General features: G+C 53.2%; 10 protein-coding genes across 10 annotated transcripts; 4 read left to right on the top strand and 6 right to left on the bottom strand.

Moving 5' to 3' along the window:
* Positions 1 to 444: 444 nt before the first annotated feature.
* RHO25_001366 (uncharacterized protein) lies at positions 445 to 2081 on the bottom strand (the record flags this gene model as incomplete). The annotated part of the gene is made up of 2 exons (XM_023593977.2): positions 445 to 1869; positions 1920 to 2081. The coding sequence occupies 2 exons, from the start codon at positions 2079 to 2081 to the stop codon at positions 445 to 447; spliced, it is 1587 nt and encodes a 528-aa protein (XP_023458950.1).
* A 2776-nt stretch (positions 2082 to 4857) lies between these two features.
* Positions 4858 to 6084, bottom strand: RHO25_001367 (uncharacterized protein; the record flags this gene model as incomplete). The annotated part of the gene is made up of 1 exon (XM_023593978.2): positions 4858 to 6084. One exon carries the CDS (start codon positions 6082 to 6084, stop codon positions 4858 to 4860), a length of 1227 nt encoding a protein of 408 aa, XP_023459115.1.
* Positions 6085 to 6278: 194 nt separating this feature from the next.
* On the top strand, positions 6279 to 7013 carry RHO25_001368 (uncharacterized protein; the record flags this gene model as incomplete). Its single annotated transcript, XM_023593979.2, has 1 exon — positions 6279 to 7013. The coding sequence occupies one exon, from the start codon at positions 6279 to 6281 to the stop codon at positions 7011 to 7013; it is 735 nt and encodes a 244-aa protein (XP_023458957.1).
* A 401-nt stretch (positions 7014 to 7414) lies between these two features.
* Positions 7415 to 8516, bottom strand: RHO25_001369 (uncharacterized protein; the record flags this gene model as incomplete). The annotated part of the gene is made up of 3 exons (XM_023593980.2): positions 7415 to 7438; positions 7492 to 8431; positions 8479 to 8516. The coding sequence occupies 3 exons, from the start codon at positions 8514 to 8516 to the stop codon at positions 7415 to 7417; spliced, it is 1002 nt and encodes a 333-aa protein (XP_023458956.1).
* Positions 8517 to 8945: 429 nt separating this feature from the next.
* Positions 8946 to 10531, top strand: ERG3 (c-5 sterol desaturase; the record flags this gene model as incomplete). The annotated part of the gene is made up of 3 exons (XM_023593981.2): positions 8946 to 9016; positions 9073 to 9821; positions 9870 to 10531. 3 exons carry the CDS (start codon positions 8946 to 8948, stop codon positions 10529 to 10531), a joined length of 1482 nt encoding a protein of 493 aa, XP_023458955.1.
* A 215-nt stretch (positions 10532 to 10746) lies between these two features.
* Positions 10747 to 11883, bottom strand: RHO25_001371 (uncharacterized protein; the record flags this gene model as incomplete). Its single annotated transcript, XM_023593982.2, has 1 exon — positions 10747 to 11883. One exon carries the CDS (start codon positions 11881 to 11883, stop codon positions 10747 to 10749), a length of 1137 nt encoding a protein of 378 aa, XP_023458963.1.
* A 416-nt stretch (positions 11884 to 12299) lies between these two features.
* RHO25_001372 (uncharacterized protein) lies at positions 12300 to 14093 on the bottom strand (the record flags this gene model as incomplete). The annotated part of the gene is made up of 6 exons (XM_023593983.1): positions 12300 to 12665; positions 12725 to 12816; positions 12876 to 13151; positions 13253 to 13290; positions 13474 to 13778; positions 13833 to 14093. The coding sequence occupies 6 exons, from the start codon at positions 14091 to 14093 to the stop codon at positions 12300 to 12302; spliced, it is 1338 nt and encodes a 445-aa protein (XP_023458962.1).
* Positions 14094 to 14751: 658 nt separating this feature from the next.
* On the top strand, positions 14752 to 15738 carry RHO25_001373 (uncharacterized protein; the record flags this gene model as incomplete). Its single annotated transcript, XM_023593984.2, has 3 exons — positions 14752 to 14914; positions 14970 to 15194; positions 15251 to 15738. 3 exons carry the CDS (start codon positions 14752 to 14754, stop codon positions 15736 to 15738), a joined length of 876 nt encoding a protein of 291 aa, XP_023459405.1.
* Positions 15739 to 16518: 780 nt separating this feature from the next.
* RHO25_001374 (uncharacterized protein) lies at positions 16519 to 17567 on the top strand (the record flags this gene model as incomplete). The annotated part of the gene is made up of 5 exons (XM_023593985.2): positions 16519 to 16576; positions 16624 to 17153; positions 17204 to 17278; positions 17337 to 17499; positions 17560 to 17567. 5 exons carry the CDS (start codon positions 16519 to 16521, stop codon positions 17565 to 17567), a joined length of 834 nt encoding a protein of 277 aa, XP_023459406.2.
* A 346-nt stretch (positions 17568 to 17913) lies between these two features.
* RHO25_001375 (uncharacterized protein) lies at positions 17914 to 20235 on the bottom strand (the record flags this gene model as incomplete). The annotated part of the gene is made up of 6 exons (XM_023593986.2): positions 17914 to 18311; positions 18362 to 18563; positions 18615 to 18979; positions 19101 to 19562; positions 19666 to 19970; positions 20138 to 20235. 6 exons carry the CDS (start codon positions 20233 to 20235, stop codon positions 17914 to 17916), a joined length of 1830 nt encoding a protein of 609 aa, XP_023459407.1.
* Between the last annotated feature and the right edge of the window lie 135 nt (positions 20236 to 20370).

Genomic DNA, 20370 nt, shown 5'->3' on the forward strand with positions numbered 1-20370 from the left:
TCGACACCCCAGGCCAAGGCATGAGACTCGTTGGCGGCTGGTGAGTCAGTCCCGGGCTCGGTCTTTAGATGCCTCGCAGGAAGCTGTTAAGTGATGATGGCCTCGATACGATACGATGACAAGCTGAGGCAAAGGTGAGCTGGAAACCTCCAACTTGTCCTGCATGACATCGAGATCAAGGATCGATCTGCCGAGACTGTGGACTCGCGCGATATCAAAATAAATCATGGTATTCAACTACGAGAGTGCGCTATCAAGCAGCTAACTTTGAACAAGAATACCAAGTATACGTCTCGAACATCGCGCCTCGTGTATCTATAGCTCCACCAACACAGCACTGGTCGGCGCTGCACATGTCGCTCGCTCATCTGTTGGTGTTTGGTCCTGAGTTGAGCCTCTTATCCTGTCATGCCATCTCTTTTCATCTGCCTTGCTCGCCACCAATCATCTCATCTCCTGAGCAACGTTCCACGTCGGCGCCAGAGTCGCATTACCATCCACAGGACTCGTCGAGTTCTGTGCGTAGTAGTCCGCAATCGGCAGACCACCCATCTCAACACCATGCAAATCGCCGAGAGCATTATCGAAATGAGACTCGTCGGCGTTTTCACCTGCAGCAGCAGCATCCAATTGAAAGCCTTGCAAACTAGGGTCAACAACATCTTGATGTTGCGAGAGATATTGAGCATGTTCGTATTGCGCTGTGCCAGGTTGTGGAGTAGCACTTGTCGATGGCGCTACTTGGTACTGGTACTGCCCTTGATATTGTGGGTAGACAGACTGTCCGTACATGCTCGCGTTGTACTGTTGCTGGTTGTAGTGCTGAGGTGTGCTGGTTCTGGAGGTGCTGAAAAACTCTTCGGATCCTGAGCCTCCTCCGGGTAAGCCTAGACTTCCCATGGTGGATTGCTGACCGTTGAGAGAGGCTGGGGTAGGTACGCGAGGTGCGGCATGCATCTCTTGGTACATGTATGGATTTTGTGCGTATTGTTGCTGCGGTGAGGCCTGGATCCAGGTGTGAGTTTGAGTGTTGTATGGCTGACCAGTGGCCTGATCGTAAGCGACGTTGGATGGGAGAGGACGGCCAGTGTGGGCGTAGTACTGCTCGTATGCACCCGCATTCTGGTCGTAGTATGGATGAGAACTGAAGCCGACGTTGCTGGGCAAGTACGCCGCATTGGGATCTTGTCGTCGCTGTCGCACTTGGCGACCGCCACGATACTCTCCATCTGGATCGCGATCTTCCAGGTCGCTGAGCTCCTCCTCGTCGTCGGTTGCTTCGCCCTTGCGACGCTTGTTGGAAGACTTGCTCGGCGAAAACTTGTATTTCGGATGTGCCTCCTGGTGATGTTGACGTTCCAGCTTTGCCCACTCGTCAAACTGATTGCGGACCTCGTCTGGCTCCATTGGCCACGACTCTCCAGCCACAGAAGACACAATTTGGTGATTGTTGAGCTCACACCACTTCTTGCATCGGTCGGCATACGCAGATCTGTAGAGAATGAAGGAGTTTTGTGGACGTTTGATGTAGCCGTTGTGGTCAGAGACTTCTTTCATCCTCTCTTCGACGCTGCGGTTCACAAATGCTGCGGTGTCTTTCAGCGGTACGTCCATGTCCTTGGTCAGTATGGACAATGGTGCTGTAAGCTTTGGCATCTTGGACTTGTCGAGCTTGCTCTTCTTTTCCTTCTTACGCGGCGCGGGAGACTTGGATACGCGGGACTTGCTTGTGCTGAAAGGAGAGTCGGTCCTGGTTCTGGTAGATCGACCACTACGTGTGCGTACGCCTTCACTTGCAGTGTTGGATCGAGGAGTGGGCGGATCATGTGCATAGGAATGGTCGTTGGAGTAGGCACCGTCGAAGCCATCCTGTAGGGAGTCAGTGAGTGCTTCGGAAAGGTCTTACTGAGACGACGTACGTAGATATCTAAGCCACTGGCGTTGTCTTCGAATGTTGGGAATCGCTCTGTGGATTGTGTAGGCTGCTGAGCATACTGGGAGTTGAACTTTTCAAGCTCGTCGCGTAGCTTGCTGTCCACTTGCTCTTGAGAGCCGGGATGCATAACAGCAGTGGATGTCATCGTCGGAGCAGCCGGTGGCGGTGGCGGTGAGATCGTGAGACTTGTCTGTGAAAAGCTCCTGAGCGAAGGAACCAATGTCTATCAAGGCCGGAACCAAGATATTGCCTGTATGTTTCGTGAGCATGGATTGCCATAGCCATGGTTGCGTTCCGGCGGTTTGTCTTGCGTGTGCGCGCGCATGAACACCTCAAGGAAGCAAGAAGATGGAATCAGTACCTTGTGCAACTATCCGCTGCAGGACGCACTTTGTCTACTGCGCCGTACCGACAACCGGACCGAAAGTTCTTTGCTGCAAGGAACAGTATCAATGCAGTCCTTGTCGTTGACCTCTGCCTCTTCGCTCGCGGGGGATGTTTCTTTGCGCGTGGTGCTGTCGTTGTCTGATGCAAGAGCTTTGTTTCGGAGAGTGGCCAAAGAAGACTGACAAGCAAGTGGAGTTAGAATGCACGGAAGAGTCGCACGAGATCCTTTGTGCCAGCAGAGCGTTCAGGATACTTGTAGCAGAGAAGACCTTGCTACAATTCTGCAAGCAATTTGTCGTTCTCCTCTGCTGCGGACGTTCGACTGACGCCGCATCCGTAGTGATCTTGAGTCTGGGCGTGCGCAAGAATCAGAAGATGGCCGTTTTCGGAAGTCGAACTCGCGCGATTGGTACGGCTCGATGAACATAGTCGCGCACGAGTCGACGGTTGCGAAGAGATAGAGAAATCGATTCCTGCTTGCAGAGATACACCTGAAGAAACATGAGCAGGGCGCCTTTAGAGGTCCATAATTTCCCAAAAGGTCATGCACGCCCACGCAGCTAGGAAGCACTACGACCCGCGCCACTGCCTACTGTGTGGGACTGGCCAAGCCACACTCTAGCACGTTGACCGTAGTGTCTTGAAGATTCACGGTGATTGAAGCTCAGCATGTGCCTGGCGAGCCACGGTCCACTGGTTCGCAGCGTGCCGTTGACGTGCAGTTGGCAGCGAGCTTGTCGCTACGCATCCTTGCACACCAAGCTCGCCAACGACGGCGGAGCGGTAGGGTGCTTGTTTGTCGTACACGGCCCTTCAGCTGCATTCCTCACGCTAGTCGGTCCGCTGGTTGAAACGGGGGACGACAGGCCCAATAGCGACGTCGCAGCGCCCCGACCGCGCTCCCAGACACACTGTCCACATGCGGCCTGACGATTGCACGCACCTGCGCACCATCTGCGAACGCAGTGTGATCCTGGCCCAGACGGCGGCTGCTTGCATATTCGACCCAGCGACTGGGCGCTTGGGCGTTTGAGCCTCGCACACGCACGGAAGCGATTGATGCATGTTCGACAAGCCAATGATCCTCTGGGCCTCATCACTCCAACTGTGATCGTGCGGGTGTCGTCTCAGTCATCGATGCAGTCGCGATGGGGCCCTCTAGCGCAATGCAACGCTGGAGTCTCAGCAACTGCAACCGGAGTGATCCACTGAGAGGTGCAATCGTCCACGCCATTTCCGTCGCTGCCAGGGCACGTGTGCTACGAGTGTGCATCGAGCACCGAACCTGATACATGGTGGGTAGTACAGGGCGTGACCGCAGGAACGCTAGCGTGCATTCCGGTAGAGCACATTGCACCCACTCGGCAGCAGCCGAACTGCCCTGTCTGCGAACAGAAGTAATGTATGGCCTGTTCTGCCCCTAGGATTGCGGCCTAGTTTGCCGATATGCACCAGAAGAGCCTCACGCACACTTGCAGCATAGCGCGTGCGCACCTACAACTCTTGCCGCGCTGCGCCGTGAGCTTGGTCTGCAGGTCTGCAGGTACAGCTCGCCGCGCTATTCCACAATCGCCGAAGGGTAGTAGCGCGAGCTGTAGCCTTGTCGGGATTCTGAGATCTCGTGCTGGACAACTGGGCTCGTGATCCGCGCATTGGTCTCATACGGCACACACGATCCACACGAGCTATGGCAGTGGGTTCAAACAGGCACGCAAGCTTCTCATGAGATGGTGATGGTGAGAAATGTGTGCGCAGGCGAAGATGTCCTGCTCCCCATCGGAACTAGTGACGAGGTCCAGTAGGAAAGAGAGGAGGAAGTTCATTGGATACCAGTAATCGAATTCTCGCTGCTGTGGCCATGCCCGAGACATGCGCACTATCCATTTAATGTCCGACGGTGAAGCACACAGAAGGGAGAAGATCTGCTTTCGTCGCCACGGGCATGATGACGGGCAGCTGCACTGACATACGCCTCTTCTCAACGTCCAGTCGGTCGTGCAACCCCAGCCGTGCGCCTGGAGGATGACAGCTCGCAGCTCGCAGCTCAAAGTCGCCTGCGGAGCAATTCATGTTTGGTAGAGGGAAAACCTTGAGGTCCAGTTCGGCAACGCCGCAAAGTATGAGCTCCAACAAGGTCCTAGTAGTATTCACATGAGAATTCTGTCTGCCTTCCTTCGAGACGCTTTGGCAGCGACAATGTCATACATCGCCAAGATCAGTATTGCGCGTTTATCGCGTGTAACATTCGGCTCCAGCTCTTCAGCTGATATGAATCAGCTTCTCAGACTATTGGCTGATACTTTGCACGAAAATGTGATTGGCGGACACAGCTGGCAGGCATAGCCCTTTTCACTCCGATCTGAGTCTCTCGGGGCGCGGGTGTATTGGAAGCATCTAGATCTCGTCGCTCCAGCCGCTTAGCGCTGATGGATAATCGAATCGCTTGTTTGAAGCCGAAGGCAGACGAACGGTTCCCCAGCATTCGACTGAGCGTTGGACGCCCACGAGAGCATCGTTCGGAGGGGCCGATGGACTTACGAGTCTTGCATTTGCTCATCCTCATCTTCGTCTGCATCCTCGCCTTCACCATCCTCTATGCCTTCCCATTCTGAATCATCTCCATTTGCTTCGGCGTTCTCATCCTCAGGACCCAGGATCGTTTGCAGCTTCTGCACAAGCTCTTGTGCGTGATCGAAAAGTCTGTCGTCTTCGTAATCCTGCTGTTTGTAAAGCTTCAGACTGGTTTTGAGCCATTTGCGGCTGCCCTTCAACGCACGCAAATGAAGCTGCTTCTCCGTCGAGGAAGTACCGGTGTCCATTGCTTCTGAATGATTCGCATCTGTGCTGGTCTTCTCACGTTGGGCGAGGAGATGTTGACACCAGCCTCCCAGATACCACGCCTCAACACTCTGGTCATCTTCTTGTATGAGACGATGCAGAACCTCCATTGCCTCACTCTCGAGGCCGGCCTCCATAAGTAGTCTCGAAAGTGAGACCTTGGTAGGAAAGTCAGGTACTGCCGGGTCCTCTGGTTCAAGATCCACCCACATGGCTAACGAACGCTTGAGTGCAGCCTGAGCATCCTCACGGCGATCCTGTGACAGGCGAACTGAAGCCAACGTCTGTAAGACCTCTGCGCTCGTCTCATCTTCGATGCCCATCGCCTCAGTCACCAAGCTCTCACAGCGAGCTTCTGCATCATCCTCCCATGATAGATCTGTCATGTACACTTCCACGATTCCGCAAAGAGCATTGGCCAATTTTCGCTTCTTCTCCACGCGCATGAGCAGCAAAGACTCTTGATCGACCCCCGGGGGCACTCCCGTTCCATTCTCCAGGGCCTCGATCTCAAATTGCAAAGCCTTGACACCCTTCTCAAACCACTGCACACTCTGTTTCCCACCCTCCTCGCACAGTTGTGCCAGCCACAGGAATTTCTCGGCGCCGCCACCAAGGGCCTCTGGGACTCTGCCTTCGGGGTCGAGTTGCACAGCCTGCTCAAAGTAGTCGCGGGCCGAATCTGCGGCCCCGAGTTCGATGGAAATTTCTCCTAGCAGTGTTGCCGCAGGCAGTTTTTCTGTCACGGATCCATTCTTGACGTGTGACCAGAGTTGCTTGGCCACGACCAGTGCTTCTGCCGGCTGAGACTGCTCGACCAGCTCGAGGGCAGTCGCGTAGAGCTGTTCAGGCGACTGCGTGCTTGCCATGCTGGGATTCTTCTTTTTGTCGCGCTTGGTGTTCCTGGTAGTCTTCTTGGCCATGTGGGAAGACGAATGGGATGTGAGTAGTTTCTGTGTTTGGGCCTTGTCGAAATCATACTTCGCCTCGCAAAATTGTTGCAAGGGAAGGTTTCGGCAAGCCTATCGATAGACAGGGATCGGCTGTCACATCAGACTGTGCCCGCCGATACTGACGAACTTGGCCAGGCAGTCAAACACTCCACAATACGCAGACCATGGGCCGAGAAGAGCAGAAAGAGGAGCGCGAGGTGCTCGACTCCATCTTCCCGGACGAGATCCAGGACATTTCCGAAACTGAATTCCGCATTACCATCCCGCTTGACACGCCCGAGTCACAGGCCGCAGAGGCACAGGCGCAAGCGGAAGATGGAGAGGCCGAGGACGAGCGCGTGCATATAATCCTCAATGTGCGGTACCCAGAGGCCTATCCTGACGAGCCACCTATTCTCGACATCACTCAGCCGCCCAATGCGCCCAAATATGAGCACCTCGACATCCAAGAAGACAAGCAGCGCCTGCTGGATGCGCTGCAGCCAGAGATGGAAGCTTCGCTAGGCATGCAAATGGTCTTCACCTTGCACTCCACGTTGAAGGAGACCGCGGAACAGCTCATATTGGAACGGTACCAGGCTGTGATCGCCGTGCTGGACGCCGAAAAAGCTCGCATTGAAGAAGAGGAGAACAAGAGGTTCGAGGGCGAGAAGGTCACACGGGAAAGCTTTCTGGCCTGGAGAGACAAGTTCCAGAAGGAGATGGCGGAAGAGGCAGAGAGGAAGCGACTGGAGCTAGAAGCTGAAGAAAAGAAGAAGAGGGGAGGGAAAGATTTGAAGGAGGTTCTGACTGGGAGACAGCTATGGGAGCAAGGTCTGGCTGGCAAGACTGCGGATGATGAAGATGAGGGTGACGATGCGATCACAGAAGGGGTGAGACAGGTCAAGGTCGGAGGATAAGTTTGATGACATGCTGCTTGACAGCATGCATCGTGCACGTTTGCCGAAGTGAAGTCGATACGGACCCGTGCCCGATGTTACGGCGACTGTGGCATTCGCACACCACTGAGCCCTCGTCAAGCGACACCAAAGTGAGCTGATGAAGTCAGGCTCAGAGGTTGGCTCAATATGATAGTGACGAAGCGCCAGATCCGCGTCCAACGCAGCGGTTTGATTCGAGATCCCACAGCTCCGGCCTGGCGTTGGCGGCAAGCTCAAATGCATTCCGAGGTCAACGAAAAGTGGTGCACATGCTCTCAGCAAAGCAGATACGATGTTTGTCGAGTAGTAAACCTGGCCGCCGAAAGGAATTGCTCGGGCCTGAAGGCAATTCTGTAGTGCCGATCTCAGCTGCCCTGTGGCTATTCGTTGTGCCTGGGTAAGCCCTAGACATGAAGTCAGTAATCACACTCGATGAGTTGTCTTGTCCGCTCCATACCATGTTCCAGCCGCCTTTGTCTCTAAACGGCTCGTCCTTTCTCGGATTCGCATCGTTCCCTGATTCTCCCAACCTTTCTGGACCCCACAGACTACCATCCTTCTTCGCCACGTCGTTGGCGAAACCTGGTTCCCAATGTTGGTGGTCCCTCCTATCCGCTCGCCAATCACCAGCGGCCCAGCCTTGAAGTGAGCCCAGCCAGTTGCCCAGTTTCTGGAGAACAGTGGCTGATTTGCGTCCTTTGGCTATGAATAAAGTGCGGTGCACAGTGCCTGAGCTGAGCTCCATTCGAGCCGGTTGCTTGAGTGCAACAATGTCGAAGTCCTCGAACCCCGCGGCTTGATACATGTCTCTCATCTGATCTCCAGTAAAGCCGTTGTGTTTGATGGTATGAGCCATCTCGTTCATGGATCCGCTGTTGCCACTGGAGTCATGATTGACTTTATGATCGAATGGTAGGAAGTCGACGATTAGAAGGACGCCTGTAGATGCCTTCAATCGCGCCGCGAGACGTTTGATGGCAGTTTCGGGATCCTCGAAATGGTGGAAGCCGAGGCCAATGGCTGCAATGTCGAACTCATGCCACTCACTTGTATTGAAGGCAGGATCGATGTCTTCGCCCAATAAATTTCCAACTACCGCACGAGCTTGCTCATGCTGCAGACCCGAGGAGGTGGCAGCCTCGTTGTACCGCTTGACCATGTTTTCGCTGATGTCGATGCCTCGGATCTCGTTGACATATGGCAGCAGAGCTTGTGTAACGGCGCCAGTTCCGCAGGCATAGTCGAGTAGCCTCACCTGGCGCTCATCAGACTGCTCTCCTGGAGAGGAGGTAGCCCATTCAGCACCAATCCAATCCTTTCTCGCAATCAAGGCTTCTGCCACTTGGGCTTTGATCGCTCGCTGCCATGGCTTGGTATCATACGTAGCTGAGAGATCACTGTGGATGTTCAGCTGGCAGAATCGTTGATGATTGGGGCAACCGACTCAAAAGCTTTGCGGTTAGCCTCTGTAAAGGCAGTCATTGTAGGTGTGTGTATCAGGAGTAGCAAGTTGGAAAGCGGGGTGGGACGGCGGATGAGAGGGACAATACAAACATCAGCGCAAGGATATACACGAATAGCAATGGCTCGACAATAGCCCGGATACTTTGTGCCTCAACCGGAAAGATACAGTTCGAGACTATGTGATGGCAGATGCATCTCAGGGTCGGCGCCAAAGTCTCCGAGATGGACGGGAGTGTGATGTGGCTGGATGCAACGCGTCATAGTTAGGCGCGCCAACATTTGGGCTCAAGCCTTACAGCTCGTACGATGCTGCTGAGGAACGTGAATTTCCCTCGTCCTCGCATCGAACGACAATACCACTCGTCGGCACTATATATCTGCTGACCGGGCATGCCCCGCTGCTGCCACGACTGTCTGAGCCACTGAAAAACAGCACACCAGCTCTCAATGGCGCGCACCAAAGCTGTCGCGCGCAAGACGCCAACTGACGACGCGCATGGCTACGAATTCGGCGGACCGTGAGTTACAATAACACAATATGGCGAAAGCGCGTCGTGCTGACCACATCCCACAGTATTGGCGCATCGCTGATCTCCTTCGGTCTGCCCATCGCCTGCTACGCCTTTGGCTTCCTGTGCAACGACGTGTCTGGTTGCCCACCACCTTCGCTGCTTTCGCCCAGCAAGCTCTTCACGCCGCCCACCCTTTCCAACAAGGCTCCGTGGCAGCATGCCCTGGACACCCTGAAGAGCGAGGTCGGCTGGCCTGGCTGGGCGGGACTGATCAACACTGAGGCTGTTTTGGGCACGTTGTTCTGGTATGGACTCAGTGTGCTGCTCTGGATCCTGCTTCCTGCACACGAAGTCGAGGGCACCGAGCTGAGGACGGGCGGACGCCTGAAGTACCGCTTCAATGCTTTCCTCTCCGCAGTCACCATCTTCATCGCATGCGCCGCAGGCACCATCGTTCGAGGACCCGATTTCGCAGTATGGACCTTCATCAACCGCAACTACATCCAGCTGCTCACTGTCAACATCATCATTGCCTACGCCCTCGCCATCTTCGTCTACATCAAGTCATTTGAGGTCAAGCCAGGCAACAAGGAGCAGCGCGAGTTGGCAGCAGGGGGTCACACTGGAAATATTTTGTACGATTGGTACATTGGTCGCGAGCTCAATCCTCGCGTGACCATCCCTTTTGTCGGCGAGGTGGATATCAAGAGCTTTATGGAGCTCCGTCCCGGCATGATTGGTTGGGTCTTGCTTGATCTTGCCTTTGCAGCCAAGCAGTACAAGAGCTATGGCTACATTACCGACTCCATGCGTAAGCTGAGCCTCCCTCTCGGAAGAGATTCTTGCTAACCTCGTTCAGTGATTGTGATTGTCTCGCAAGCCGTCTACGTTTTTGACGCGCTCTACATGGAGCCTGCTATCTTGACCACAATGGATCTCACCACAGACGGCTTTGGCTTCATGCTGTCGTTCGGCGACCTAGTCTGGGTACCTTTCATCTACTCGATTCAAGCAAAGTACCTCAGTGTACACCCAGTCGCTCTTGGACCATTCTATGTCCTGATCATCCTGGCTATTCAGGCTACTGGCTATTACATTTTCCGCGCGACCAACAACGAGAAGAACGTGTTCCGTACCAATCCAAATGACCCCAAGGTGGCTCACCTCGAATACATCGAGACGGCGACCGGCTCTCGTCTGCTGACAACTGGCTGGTGGGGAGTCGCCCGTCATATCAATTACCTTGGCGATTGGTTGATGAGCTGGTCTTACTGTCTTCCAACTCTAGCTGCCGGTTACAAGCTGACGCCCACGATCCTGTTTGAAGGCTCCCGCTTGGTTTCAACAGATGGCATGAAAGGAGCTGCCATTCCTATCACGTACTTCTACATGCTGTACTTTGCCATCTTGCTCATTCATCGTGAGATGCGCGACGAGGCGAAGTGTCGACGCAAATACGGTGCGGATTGGGAGAGGTATTGCAAGATTGTCAAGTGGAGAATCTTGCCTGGCGTGTATTGAGCGCGTGGCACGAAGGACGGGAGTATTGGCAGTCATATTGAGCAATTCAGGAGACAGATGGTGAAATGAATTTCCACAAAACTTGGCATGTCCAATTATTGATTGTTCTGTTTTTGATTGTTCTGTTTTGCCTTCGAAGAATAATGTCTGTGGTGAAATACGTGCGGCGTAAATCCACAACGCACGCTTCGCTGTGGTGTACTTGGATGCCCTTGCTAGTCATCTGCTACTGAACCATCGACGAAACTTCCATCTTGACTCTCGCCTCGCTCCATTTCAGGTGCCGTGATGGAGCTTACGATACTCGTGGTGCTACCCACACGTTGCAACTTCTGCCTCTTCTTGACGTGGACTTCTTCCTCGTCATCGTCACCCAACTCGTCGCGGTCTCGCTTCCCGTCCCCGCCAATCGAACTGGGTGCCGGAGAACTCCTCGTGGTGCTGGCGTCCTTGTCCTTGTCCTTGCCGATACCAGGAGGCCGCTTCGCAGCGAGACTCTTGGGCAATTTCCCATTCGCAGTCTTATCCTTCTTCACTTTCTCCTTGAGCCCCTTCTTCAGTAACTTCTTACGCACCCCGCCACCTGCCCCTTTAACAGCAGAATCTCCTTCCTCGTCTTCAGCAGGTCCGTCCTTGCCATTTCCGTCCTGGCTTGGGTTGGGCGTGCCACCACGAGACCCATTAGGCGTATTGTTCATCTTCGCCATGGCATTTCTACTGGCAGCACGGCCTGAAATTCCCATGCATTGCTCCAAGTGCTTCGCAAAACGTGTGATGAGCAAGCTTCGCTTGCAGCTTGGGCAGGTGTGCCATGGGACATATTCACCCTTCTTCAGTTTCTCGTCGATCTTACTCGCCTTCTTCTCGCCCTTCTCTAGTTTCTGGTTGCCTGGTTTCTTATCCTCCTCAGCGTCTCCGCTTGGCGATGGCGGGCCCGTACCTTCGTGATTCTGGTCTTCGCTTGCTGGCGTGCCGTCGTCTTTCTTGCTGTTCTTTTGCGCTTCACGCTCTTTCTTAGTAAGTGGACGGCCTGTGATGTCGCTCTTGAGGAAGGGGTTGCCGTAGATATCATGCCCTGGCCGGCGAGCCCATGGCTTGCGATCGCAGTAGTTGGTGTTGCTGGGTGGATCGGCAGTCGCGCCTCGAACGCTCGGCGCAAGTGGCGGATCGAGTAGCTTGGGGAGCTTGCAAGTGTCGCAGTGCGGTAGTCGGGTTTTCGAGTCGAGTGAAGCTAATAGCTGCTTGTGTGCTCGATGCTGGTGGATCACCACGTTGTGCATGATCTGTTGCAGCGCATCCTCGAGGATCTGCTGAGCAATTTCGGCAAGTGATGGCTCTTTGAAGTTAGACATGTCGATGTGCTCGTCTTCCAGAAGCCGAGCTGATTTGGTTCTTCACGTCGTGCTGTAGAAACGCGACAAGGAGGGCGATGATGTCGGCAGGCGTGCCGTGCATGCATTGCATTTCCCGCCCCAGCTCCGATGCGGGCCGTACTCCGTCGGGCCGACACGTTGACATCTCGTCTCGGGGGCACTCTTGTGCCTGTTCTTTCTCTGACAACCAAGCAGAACGAATTTCAATTCAGCTCTATCCCCAATGGCTGGCAATGCAAAGACATCGGAGAAGCGATGGGTACATGTGCTTCAAGCACACATACCTCAAAAATTCACGCCCTGAATCCCTTTGGATGCATGTCGAGGAACTGCAAGGTTGATATGTGTACAGACTAATGTCGCCGCTTTGTGCTAATGGAGTATATGCGCTGTGCTTACTTGGCGTACTTCCTCAGCAATACATGCGCCAGGGCATATGTCAATACGCCGAATGCACACATGCCCGAAATGACTCCAAATCCGAGCAGATATTTTGGAGCATCCTTCGACGGAAAAAGGTATGCCCCGTAAATTTGCGCGAGATTGCCCAACGCGTTGACCATTGCCAGCGCCACTGCTCGCACCTCCTGCGGAAATGGACCGAACGTGCTAGACGCGTAGCTCAGCGAGATGGCGTTCGTCGACCATAGTCCTGCTGCCATGATGACTAGCAGGACGTACCTCGCTGTGAAGTCATAGACCACGCAGACCACGATCGAACAGATCATAGAAACCACTAACCACCCTGATATTATCAATCCCTGCGAAGAATTTAGTCTGCCGCTGACTCCTGTGCATTGTGGCGCGTGGCGGTACTTACACGTTGTGCAGGAAACTTATCGGAGAAGTAACCCGTTATTCCTACACAGACAAAAGCCCCGGCATATATCGGCACCACCATGTACTGAGCCACTGGACACGCTGTTAGCTTGCATTCGACAGACGACGCGCATTCCTCAAGCTGGACTCACTGTGGGACGTATATCCGAGCCCCTGGACCAAGGTTGGGTAGAAGTAGGACAATGTTGACGAGCCAACTATCACCATGTATCCGGCGGTGAGTAGCCAAACCCTCCAGGAGGTCACTGCTTGCTTCAGCGCTTGCAACGAGGTGATCCGTGGGGTGTCCTCATTGCGGCCGGTAACGTCATCACGTTCCAGGCGCGAAATGGCCAATTCTCGTTCCCGGACGCTGAGCTTCTTTGTGTTGGCAGGGAAATCGAGCAGGATGAAGTACGAAACAATTGCTGATATCAGTCAGTGTTGCACACGCAAATGAAAATGGACCAAGCCTCACCCCATCCAACCGTAGCAGCACCTTCGACGATGAACAGCCATCTTCATCCACGGATGCCGTATCTTCCTTCAAGACCTCCTGTGATCCCACTATCAAGAGCAATCAGTATTAGTTAAGCACATGCGTGAGACATGCTTCTTGGAGACTGATATTCTGCCGCAACTGCATTCTTCTGAGGCACTCTAGTCGGAGCTCGTGTGAATTCTGTGGTGGGTAAAGACGGAGGAAGGATAACCAAGACATCCGCGGACGGGGGGGAGGTGCTTACTCACCCAGCTATAATGCCACCGAAAGCTCCAGATAATACTGCTGCAGAGATGAAAACTGAGAATCTGCGGCTTTGTTCGTTCTTCTTATACCAGCTGGACAGCAGAAGAAGAATGCCTGGCGAGAATCCAGCTTCCAGGACTCCTATAAGCACTCGGAGTGCCACCAGATGCTCATAGGTATCGATTAGAGCCATGCAACACGTTGCCACCCCCCAGAGCAACATGATCGCCGGAAGAAATATCGAGGGCTTGGTCTTGGACAAGATTAGATTGCTCGGAACTTCGAAGATAACATAGGTGACGAAGAACTAGGACCGTTAGCAATGCTCTCTGACGACAGAGAACCGTCGTTGACTTGCCACAACAAGAGCAATGGAGTACTGGTTGGAGTCCATGCCCAGGTCGTCTGTCATTCCAGCAATCTTCGCATTGCCTATGTTTGTTCGATCCATGTATGAGAGCAGATACATGATCCATATCGTTGGCAGCAAAAAGAGATCGATCTTCCGGACCAAGGCCTTCTCTTCTGCTGCGCTTTCTGGGTCTTCATCAATGTTGCCACTATGATCCTCGATCAGCTCGATGTCTTTCATCTTGTCGTCGGTACTGGACATCTTCTCCATCTTCTGTGCTCTTCTGAAAGGTTGAGTTGTTGGCACTTAAAAGGCACAGGACGTTCGGCTGGCACGGAGCGTATAGGGTGTGACAAGACCCATCCTCTCGCGATCTCATATACAACGTACTGCTCGTGTGGCTCGCTTACACATTAGTGAACGCATGCACAACAAGACTACCCCATACGTTGGTCTCCGCATCAGTTCCCCATGGAGAGCAGGGTTACATGCGAACCTGATTGAGTGAAACACCGAAGATCAGCCAAGCACGTATCCGTGGCGAGGACAAGTTCACCGAGACGAGGCTCACATCCTCGACACTACGCTTTGCCGCTATCCACTTTTCACAGCGCAGCAACTGCAAGTGCTTCGTCAGAGCTCGTGTGGACACTCGGCAAATGGCACAATGGCGAGACGAAGCTCAGAAGCAATATTGGTCACCGTCACGATGCTGACCCACGTTCCGTTGCCACGTTGCGGAGAGCCGCATACGTGGGTGGACTCCAGCGGTGCAGAGCTGTCAGACGTCTTATATTCATAGCCCAAGGCGATTCTAAAGGTAAGCCATACTCACTTGCTGTGAAGTTCGTAGTTCAGACTTCACAAAGAGTCCTTCTTCTGCAAATTCTATACTCTGCAGGCATTGATCAACGAAATTCGTTTCACAATGGTTCAAGCAGTATCCTACGAGAACGGAGGCTCCTCCAACGGGCACGACACAACCATGGCAGAGGAAACAATGCCGAACCTCACCACAATGCCAGGTCCAGATGCAAACTGGCAGATCTCGCTGAAGGACAAAGTCATCGCTGTCACTGGGGCGAATAGAGGTTAGTTGCTTTCCCAAAAAGCAAGCATGAAATCCACTGACATGCCAATCAAAAGGTATTGGTCTCGGCATAGCAGAAGTATGTCTCGCCAATCAAGCGGCCGTAGTCTACTCCCTGGATCTCATGGAACCTTCAGAAGATTTCGAAGCCCTATCGAAGAAGAACCCAGGACGATTAAAGTACAAGCAAATGGACGTCACCGACGAGGAAAGTGTCAAGAAAGCAGTTGATGACATCGTCGACGCCGAGGGTGCAATTCACGGAATGATTGCCAACGCAGGTAAGGATCCCATACCAAACCCACGTGCGCCCAGATCTAGCATTGACTTTGCTCAGGCATGACGAAGCATCAACCAGCATTGGACTTCACCCTAGCACAAGTGAAACAATTATTCGAGTTGAACGTGTTCGGTGCCTGGAACTGCGCCACCGCCGCGGCGAGGAAGTTTATTTCATTAGGGATCAAAGGCTCTATCGTCTTTACAGCTTCCATGACCTCCTACAGGCCAAATCGGGCGGCACCATCAGCGCCATACGGTGGTACCAAGGCGGCTGTACGCAACATGACACATACCCTAGCAATGGAGTGGGCGAAGCACGGGATCAGAGTCAACAGCATCTCTCCGGGCTTCGTCAAGACGGCAATGACCTACTTCGTCGACAAGTCGCCCGACTGGGACCTGAAGATGCAGTACTACGGTGGCATGCCTCGTCTAGCGCTTCCCCAAGAGCTTGGCGGAGCATACGTATACTTGCTGTCTGACCAGGCGAGCTACACTACTGGAATTGATATACCTATTGCTGGCATCGTGGGTGCTTGGTAGAGAATTTAAGGCAGTACAGTCCAGCATTTGGCATACATTGGCATGACAGCGATCGATTCAGAGCTTCATATATAATTCATTCGTATCTATCGAAGTTTTCATGGAACGAACACTTGGAAAGCAGTTAGTCCTATGGCGTAAGCTCATACGACCTCAACCTCAAGACGATTTTCCAGTGCAAAATCGTTCCAGTACGATCTGATCGAGACAATACTATCTTTTCTCAAGGTGATCGCTATCAATGTTCCCCTCCAGCTCACGATGCGGGCTACACAAGATCAAGCAGCGACGATCCTTAAGGTAATCGCAGGAAACATCTCGTTCTCCGAAAGACCAAGCATTCCTCTGCTCCTCAATGTGACGAAGAGGCGTGACACTACTTTTCGGCTTCGTAACTTAGCCTAGGTGTTCGTGTTCGTGTTCGCCGATCGACATTCGGCGATCTATAGCCTCGTCTCGCACAGTGGATTTAAGTCCTGGTCTCGCGACCATGTGTGGGTCCAATGCGGAGTTGTCTGTGGAGTTGCGGAACTAGTACAGTCTCGAGATGAGACTCTCTGCCTCGTAACGCGAAGTCGTTCACCACGAGAGGTCATCAGCTTCGCTGAGCCGGTCAGAGTCTATCCGAAGCGGTTAAGCTATTATCAGAAGCATAGCCCGACCGTAATGCCGAAAATATTAGCCATTCGTTGTGAATTCTTTCAACCAACCAGTCACCAATCATACCATCTCGTGCTCTTCGTAATTTGAAGCCAACGCCATAATCCTCAAGTCTTTGACATGTCAGAAGTACCTCAGAAGAAAGTCAGCCTTGAAGGCAAGGTTATTGCGATCACTGGTAAGACGCAGTCTTGTTATTGATCGTGACATGCTGACAGCGAGCAGGTGCAAACCGCGGGATCGGATTAGGCATTGCGGATTGCTGCATGGCTAATGGAGCGCTTGCCGTATATTCCATCGACATTGGAGAGACGGGAGAGGATTTCAAGCTGGTCTCAGAACGCTATCCAGGAAAGCTCCATGCCATCACGGCAGATGTCACGAAAGAGGCCAATGTTACCGAAGCCGTAGATAAGATTCTGGCCGAAGCTGGAGCCCTTCATGGAATGGTTGTAAATGCCGGGCGAACGAAGCACAAGCCCGCTCTTGATTTCACAACGGAAGAGATCGATCAGCTTTGGAGTATCAATGCAAGTGAAGCTAGCCCCACCCAGTATGCAAGCAAACTGACTTGGATCCAGCTTTATGGCTCATTTTATTGCGCTCGCGTCGCAGCTCGAGCATTTATCAAGCAAGGCGTGAAGGGGTCGATAGTTTTTACTGCTTCCATGGCCAGTTATCGTCCAAATAAGCGCGTACCCTCTGCTCCATATGGTGCATCCAAGGCTGGAGTGAAGAATATGACACATACTCTCGTCAGTATCTTCCAAAACCTGCGGTTCCCAATGAGACTGACAAGCCTTAGGCGATGGAGTGGGCACAGTACGGTATTCGTGTGAACTCGGTCAGCCCCGGTCTCGTAAAGACCGCCATGACATATGTGGGTTCTAATCGTGGTGGAGAAAGTTGTTGTAATGATTTGCTGACTTGCCATATAGTGGGTCGAACAGCAACCCGACTGGGAGCAGCAATTGAAGTACTACGGCGGCATTCCCCGGCTCGCCGAGATTGAAGAGCTCGGAGGAGCTTACGTCTACTTGTTGAGCGACGCGGCCTCTTATACGACATCAATAGATATTCCAGTCAATGGTGTCATTGGTAGTAAGTGCATCCTCTTCGCTAGCTTGGGATCCAAGCGAAGCGTGCTAATTCGTCCGATAGTCTGTTGAGCATGCTTCCTTCAAGCCATTGCCGGGATTTGTCTCAGATCTGGCGCCGTGAAGCACGCCCTTCTCCGGAGAGGCGAAGGCTTCTCTGCTCTCTGGCTTGAATCGAGTCACAGTCGTGCCCTAGAATCCGATCGAGACAAGGGTGTGTGCTGCCGATTACTTGTCCAGATTGTTGAAAAGTACTTTTATCTCTGACGAGAGCGGCAAGGCCCTGCTGCTCAGCTTGGCAAATAAGGACAGTTGCGCCCCAGAAACCGTCTGAGAGAAACCCGGACAGTATTACACGAGCTTGTGCATTGATGACCATCACATCAGAATACTCTGAAGATCCGAAGTTTAGTTCCATCTATCCAGGGAGTTTGTTCTGCGTCTGTTTCGCCCACTCTGCGCGAAGTTCTTCGGCCAGATCCGTGTTCACGGGCCATCCAGTGTGACTATGATGATCCAGTATGAGCTCGGCAATGTATTGCTGTTTGGCCTCGTCCGTACAGTACAGACCAGCAGCGTATAGACATTGAGCGGACATGAAGCGACTCGCGTCTTCTGTAAGCTTCATGGCAATCCCTCCAATCGTATCGATGCACTCGGTTATGATCTTGTCGCGTTGCAGGTACTCTAAATATCCTCCGGCGGCAGGCTGATGGATGAGCAGTAGTATGCGGGCCATGCAGAACATCTGCAACGAGACTCCGAAAGCAGATGGGTAAATCCATATGGGGCGGAACGCTCGGTTCGAAGGTCCTTCTTCACTCCTGTCAGTGTCATGCAGGCTGCTGCACAATCGCGTAACTTACCAACTGGGAGTGGGTTGAAATTGATGCTGACACTGTTCCTCCATTCGTCAAGCATGTTCAGCAGCGTATTCGCTCGGGATATGCGGTTGGAGAGATCGGCCTCGCCAAGCTGTTTTTCCTCTTGAGAGCTGTAGTTGACGGCTTGCGCAAGGATATAAACAACACGCGAGGCCATGTCCCAAATGTCCATATTTTGGTACGACTAGAGCAATGTCAGTAAGCCTCCCAGTTTCGATGACAAAACATCACTCACCTTTGTCGGCTTGAAGAAACTGAAGCATCTTCGGTTCTCGCGAAAAGCGGCCCACACATCCTGCCTGAGCCAGGCCCACCAGATGGCCTGTTCGAAGCTGCCACTCTCGCCATTGATCTCACGGCTTCGTTGAATCCAGAAGACGCCCTTCAAATGCCGTTCCCAGCCTTTGCCTGCGCCGTCCAGCATCTCGTACATGCTCACTATGAGTACAGTTGCAAGTAGTTCGCGGCTGTTCTTGTACGTTGTGAACCTCATAGCGGTTTGCAAATATTGTAGCGTCTCATAATAATACTGCACAGCAGCTGTGCGGTCTACGCTTGCTTCACCCGTACGCATCGGCTTTATGGATAGGTGTCTTGCTCCTGTCCAGCTATTAGTGACCAAAGCAACAACTTCGAATGCAAAACCACTCCTCATCCCAGCCCTGTACAAATGCCTCCAAAGTATGCAGGACTAAGGCGGAATGAATGAGGCTTCGCTTACCAAGTGCCAGTAAGGCCTTCATTAAGCCCTCATTGTGCAACGCCAAATGTGGCACGAGCGTTGAAAAGTGCTTGGATGGGTCAAGCAGATCGATCCAGGTACTGGTCTCCGTGACGAAGCTTTGAAAAATGTCGAATTCGTGGTCTTTCAGCTGTATTGGCTGAGCTGCCTGCCATTGCTGACGCTCGCCCTCAGCGCCGTTGGTGCCATTGGAGAAGGCGGATATCTGCAGCAATTTCGATGCATTCTGTGAAGCGAAGGCCTCCAGACCAAAATAGGGCCTGCTGAGGGAACGCTGAAGCTCAAGATCTGAGCCTGTGGCACCATCAGGGAACATCTCGTGGCGGCGTACAAGGGCAGCATCGCCGAGCACTTCAAGGGACAGCACATCCGGTGCGCCGGTGACTGCGTCGCCAGCGAGGAGGCCGAACCATCGGAGTGGGGCAACTTCAGTCCCGTAGCCTGGCAAAAGTCAGAAAAAATGAACCAGCATAATCTACGACCAGTGGTCCGAGTGTCGATGGGGCAAATGCACATGGGCATGTGATAACGGCGCGGTACCTACCAGTAGAGTTGCTGTAAGTGCTCTGAGGGCTGGTCATGTGCATGGTCTCATCACCAAGCTGTGCTGACCACTGCTTGTTGGTGTCTGTATCTGACTGTTCCGAGGCGATGCTCGTCCGTGGAGTACGCTCGTTCACAGGCGAATTCGGATTCCCAGAGTTGTGGTAATATGGCTGCGAGGAACGAGAATTGGAATCGATCTCTGAAACGGGCGCTCCGTACACGCACGGTCGATTCCCTTTGGCACAAGGACCACATTGTGGCTTGATTTCATCGCATTTCATGTGCCTTTTCCTACATATCGTACTATAGCCATCGAGTCAGCCGCTGAACATGCTGCGGTGTAGAGGCAAGTTTAGGCAAGTGCAACAGACGCTTCCACTGTTGCGTTCTCGAAACAGCCCAGGCAACGGGCAGTGAACGGATCGATATACCCCAGCACCGTGCATACTGTAGGAAACAGTGCAACTCACCAGCCCGTGGTGGTCCTGAGGCCGCGGCCACGGCTTTTGCGCGGTTTCCGAGCCGGTCCATTGCCCGTCGGCGTGGCTGTCGCGTGTTGCGACTGCATGGTGGTGAAATGGCGCTACGGGCACAGAATCAAGTCATGGCCGCGACGCGGTTGTCGCACATGAGACTCGTGGCGAGGTTGGTGGAAGAAGAAGACCAGACGCCAAGAAATGCGGAGATGAATGGAGCTTGATTG

The sequence above is a fragment of the Cercospora beticola genome, chromosome 1 (genome assembly GCF_033473495.1).
Source record: "Cercospora beticola chromosome 1, complete sequence".
Lineage (NCBI taxonomy): Eukaryota > Fungi > Ascomycota > Dothideomycetes > Mycosphaerellales > Mycosphaerellaceae > Cercospora > Cercospora beticola.